Source organism: Condylura cristata, unplaced genomic scaffold, assembly GCF_000260355.1.
Source record: "Condylura cristata isolate star-nosed mole 26May11 unplaced genomic scaffold, ConCri1.0 scaffold00031, whole genome shotgun sequence".
NCBI classification, from domain to species: Eukaryota; Metazoa; Chordata; class Mammalia; order Eulipotyphla; family Talpidae; genus Condylura; species Condylura cristata.
Window position 1 is genome coordinate 9,985,561 of NW_004567132.1, and position 5,306 is coordinate 9,990,866.

The window sequence follows — 5,306 nt, forward strand, 5'->3', positions numbered from 1 at the left end:
CCATGCGGATCTCCTCTGGGGCAGGCGGGGATCGAACTCATGCGGAAGTGGCTTTAGCTTCTTAGTGCTGTGCTTTAGCCCGCTGCGCCACCAGGGAGGGTCTCATCAGATTTTTTTTAAAGATTTTTACTTTTGTGCAAAAGAACTAGAGTATAGGCCAGAGAGGATTGAGGGGTTTGAAAGGATTTACCAGAGACAGTGGGGAGCAGAACAAATGGATATACTGAAATTCACTGCTGAGGGAAGCAGCAGGCGAGAGGGGAGGTCTGCTGCACCATGTGGGTCAGCTCCCTGGCCAGCTCACACTCAGGCTATTATGGTAGGCCTTTGTAATGGGAGCACTGAGACTTAATCTCTAAGCCCAAGGTTTTATTTTTTAAAAATCTCTGTGCTGGGTTCTGGTTAACTTGATTTTAGAAGGGGGCTTACATGGAGGGATAGTTAGTCCTATTACAAAATTACTAATAGGTCTCCCCCTTCATTTTCAGAAGTGGTCTGAATTGGATGATATAGTATGTAATTATGTTGTATTACCGGCTAGCTTCTAGAATGTCTGGTTGCCAGTTCCTTCTAATCTCTTGTGAAGAAACAGAGATGGCATTTGTGATGAAAGCTTAATACTAGTCTAGAAAGTTTTCTAGGACAGGTTTTTGCATGAGTGCCTTGCCATGTTTGCTTAAGGAAAGGAAGGCTAAGTGTAAGAACCTGTGTGTGTGTGGCCCACTCCAGGAATCCAGGGCAAGTAGCATAGAAGGGAAAGAAAACTGCCCTTACTAGACACACAGGGTGCCTCCGCCCCACCAGGTACCAAGTAGAGTAACTGTGTTCCCCCATTTCACACTCATGCTGTCCTGGGCCTCAACTTCCAAACTAGTTAGAAGCAAATATCTAGCTTTACAGAGCAGAGATCTAAGCTGCAAGTTACCCTCGCATGTCAGCGAGGGTATGTCTAGCTCTTATGTGCCACTCACATGACCGTGCCACAAAGCGGGGTCGCACCGTTACTCCTCCCCATGTAGAATGATACATGGTGTGAGCTACCTCAGCTGCTGCTTAAATACCTAACACAAGTATGTACAGAGCTTTAACAGACTAACTCATACCTTTCTCTTAACAAAGTGGCTTGGCAGCTAAAGCAGCATCAAGCAAGCTCAGTATCAGTAAGGGGAAAACAAATGGGCCACTCAGGAGACAGCTTCCCCAGAGTCCTCATGAAGCCTAAGTTATCCAGTAGTTTGCACTGAGGAGGACATTAAGGAAGGACATGGGCAGAGGTCTGTGGTCAAGTTACCAGATTTCTTGTCTTTCTCAGCAGGCCCATGAGAATAGAAGGGTGTTTTGAAACACCAAAGCCCTGAGTTTAAAGAACCCTGCGAAGGGTGGCACAACGAGGAAACCCTGACTCCCCAATTGATCCTGACCCCCAGACTCAGGCAAAGAAGGAATAAACCGCTGTCAAGATAGAGAAAAAGGGATTGACTCTTATCTATCTTGAGCTCAAAGAGGGCGAAGTTAAGCCTTTGCAGCTTACTCGGGAAATTCTGGAGACTGGATTGATCTTCCAGGTTAGGAGGAACTTGGCAGCTTGTTGTCTCAGTTCTATTAAGGAAGACAGTAGTTTTAACTAGCCTGAAAATTGAAGCAGAGGACAGAGTGAGGGTTATGAATGTAATTATTCTCTTTGACGCCTATTGATGAACCTTCCATGGGTTTATTTTGAATAATTTACCAAATGATTATTAACAAAACTTTTTTTTCTTATGTGCTTTTAAGCAATTTAAGAAAGACATAGATGAGCACCAGTCCCTGACAGAGAGTGTTTTACAGAAAGGGGAGATTCTTCTTCAGTGCCTGCTGGATAACACCCCAGGTGAGATGCTTAAGGTTGTGAATCAAGCCAGCATTTAATCTCTCATCAGCAGGCCCAGGGACCCACGTCACCACAGTAAGGAGCCAGTAGAACAAGAGCCCTTCCCACTTGCCTCACAAGCTTGGCTGCCAGTGATCATGTACCAATCCCTCACCTCACTGCCCCTGCAAACATGGTCATAAAGCTAAGCCGGCCAAAGCTAGGCATCCAGCCTCCAAGAATGCACTCTTGCTTCTGCTTTTATCTTTCCATGGTGCCCTGGGAACTGCTGGTTTTAATCCAGCTTACCATTTGTTTTGACTATGGTATTCATAGTGGGGAGGCCTTGGGGCTCGGCCTTCCCTTCTCAGCACAGGTTGAACTGCTATGAGTATCTGCTTTGGGGAAGGATTCATTTTATGATTTGAGAGCAGTCAGTCTGTTCTAAGGCGAGAGACCCACGAAAGAAGGGAAAGGCACAGGATGGCAGTGGTGGGTAAGCTTAAGCCCATTTTGCAGAATGGATTCCCAATTCAGGAAAATGTAAAGATCACAGGCTTCAAGAACACATCTAAGCACACAGGGCACAAGGTTTACAATCACCATTACCCTTGCTGGACCTGTGCAGTTTGAGCCTTTGTACTGGATCAGATGAAACCTATTGGCATTAAATTGAACCAGGTTCTTTTATGTTTGTGGCCTATTAAAATATGAAAGTCTCACTGGGAAAGATGATTTCACACCCATTCTCCAGCTTTCTTTTCACTTGGTCCCAACTATTCTCTAACACTCTAAAAGTTTTTTTAAAAAAAGGTCTACTACCAACACACAGGACTGAGCAAAGGTCTGGTGAACGTGGAGGGGAGCCCAACCCATTCTGCATGACTCATCCCACTGCAGGGCCTTGCCAGCGCTAGTGAGCTGTCAGGAGGCACTTTGGCCTAATGATGCTTCTCCGATAGGGACTCTCCCTTCATAGGAGCTGAGCTCAGTACAGCCGTCCTGTGCTTTCTCCTTTCTGCCCGTCAGCACCCTCTGCAGATAGCAGCTTCCCCTTTCCCTTCCGCTGCTGGCAGATGTTGCAACTGTGGCAGGATACCAGGGAGTTTTTAACACAGCTGATAAAGGCACAGGAAACTAAAGTAGCCTGTTTATTAACAAAGGAAGCAAAAGTTTTTCAGAGGAAAAAAGCAAGCCTGCTTATTCAGGAACTGCAAAAAAGTTCCACTGGCATTCTGAAATATTACCAGGTCATCCATTCACATGCCCACAGAAGCTGATGGGACCTGGTAGCAGGCCTTGGCATCCTGACAATGGCATGCTTTGTCTCACATAAGCCATCTGCCTCACATATCTGATGTGCATCTTTAAGGTCCTATCATACCAGCCACCAAAAAACTACATCTGTGGCTTATTCTGTGAATGTGGCAGCATATTTTCACTGCAACCTGAATTAGAAATGAAAGAATTCTCAGCTTTAGTCAGAAGTTAGCAACATAAGATTCTCCAGTCTGGGATTTCTGGTAGAAATCCCTAAAGAATCACTTATTTTTAATTTTTTAAAAATTTATTTATTCAGGCACACAGAACTGGTGTACAGGCCAGAGGTGCAGGGGCAGTGAGAGGATTCACCAATGACAGAGCGGGGAGCAGAACAGATCGTCCAAGTACAGTGCGAAGGGGAGCAGCGGGCGGGTCAGGAAGAGGTCTGCCATGCCATGTGGGTCACCTTTGGGGCAGGCGAGGACCAAACTCATGTGGAAGAACTTTAGCTTCTTAGTACTGTGCGTCAACTCACTGCTACCAGGGAGGGCCAAGAATCACTATTTTAAAAAGGCAGGTGTTCTGGAACGACTGCTGTATTTCTCTTTTGTGTAAAATGCTACACCTCTGTATGTTCTCTGAAAGATATGCCTGCGTGGTGGTGGTTTTGTTGTTGTTTTTTGGCCTAATTGCTTTGAATCTCACTTGTAAGTGTTAAAGGATGTCCTCGGGAGGATCTCAAAGCAGCCCAGCGAGCTGGAGGGCCATGCGGATCGCCTGTATGACTCTATCCTCACCTCTCTGGACCTGCTGGCTGGCTGTCCCCTCACCCCACAACATGCCAGTGGCACACAGGAGCACTGATGTGAATGGCTTTTGCCTGTAAGTAGAGAAACCAAAGAGGAGAAAATCCGACCTTGGGCGTCTCAGTGCTAGAGCAGGGTTACCAAGTCTACTTTAGAAGCTAGTTGAACTAAATAAAATAAACGAGATGCTGGGGAAAGCCCCTAAACTGAGATCACATTAAGATATCAGTTGCTATCATTGACAGGAGGACAGCAGAGGGTCTTTCTGTGGTAATGAGGTAAAGCTCACTGTAAGGCTTTCCAACACTCGCCCCCACCCCTGCACCCAAGGACACTAGCAGAAGTCCCTGTTGTTTCTGCACATGGATACTCCTCCATGCAAGGCCATTACCCAGCTTATGTGGGATTCCAGCATGACAGCACCGAGTGCATACAAGAAACAAAATGGCTAGCAGCCTAGATGATGGGGCAATATAGGCCTCTGAGACTTAATCAAGACTTTCTTTTGATCTTTGAGGAAGGTCAGAATGGGAAGATGTGCCCAATATTTATGACCCCACAGGTGCTTTCTCTGAAACTTCCTCCTACAACCAGTGTGATGCTTTATCTCACATTTTCTAGGGGGAATTCACTGTAGACAAAAGACGATGAAGGGAAACAAAGTCCAAGTTATACAAAAGCAGGGAGTCCCTGTGTTTGCATCACAGTTGATTTACTCGTAAAATGAATACAAATTGTTGATTCTCCCTCTGCAGCTTCAACCTGTAACACATGCTTCTCTTTCTCTTTCAGGCATCTTCTTAGAGGTATAATCATTCAGCTAAAACCTGGTTGGTGTGAAACTTACAAGAAGGCCCTTGTAAGAGCCATTTAACACTGAAATCAAGGGGGAAATTAAATCTGCAATGTACTAGCTTTAAAAATGCCTTTCTCTTCCCTCGAGTAAGGGCTATTAAATTACTATTTTCATTTAAAATGATTCCATCCAAACTAAGGTCTTCCTCTTGGTGCAAAGAGCATGTGGCTTTGCAGTTTTAATAAAATGCTAATGAGACTGACAGGTCTCTCCTCCCCTTTTATCTAGGTAAAAAGAGCAACCAGCCCTCCTAATAAACTAGTTTACCTGCTGAGGTCATTTAAAGAAGGCTAGTATGAGAAAGAGGGTACCAAGCAGAGACCACCACTGCTACCATAGCTCTTAGCTATGATGCGGCAGGTTATTTTTTGGATATGTGGATACAGAAGAAAGTTCCATGTAAATTAATGGTAATGGTGTCCCCAGGCCAAGTAACCAACAGATCGATTGGAATGTGCTGTAACGTACAGGTAGCAGGGGAAACCTGTACATGGCATTCTCAGGCAAGTGCAGGCTCCAAGTGACTGAAAGT

General features: G+C 45.3%; 1 protein-coding gene across 1 annotated transcript in view; it reads left to right on the forward strand.

Moving 5' to 3' along the window:
- Positions 1-4,978, forward strand: part of CEP68 (centrosomal protein 68kDa) — a 19,577-nt gene extending 14,599 nt beyond the window's left edge. The window contains exons 5-7 of the mRNA XM_004691344.2: positions 1,774-1,870; positions 3,825-3,994; positions 4,711-4,978. Of these exons, the coding sequence (XP_004691401.1) occupies positions 1,774-1,870; positions 3,825-3,976 (249 nt within the window). The 3' untranslated portion in view covers positions 3,977-3,994; positions 4,711-4,978. The remainder of the gene's footprint in view (positions 1-1,773; positions 1,871-3,824; positions 3,995-4,710) is intronic.
- The last annotated feature ends 328 nt before the right edge of the window (positions 4,979-5,306 follow it).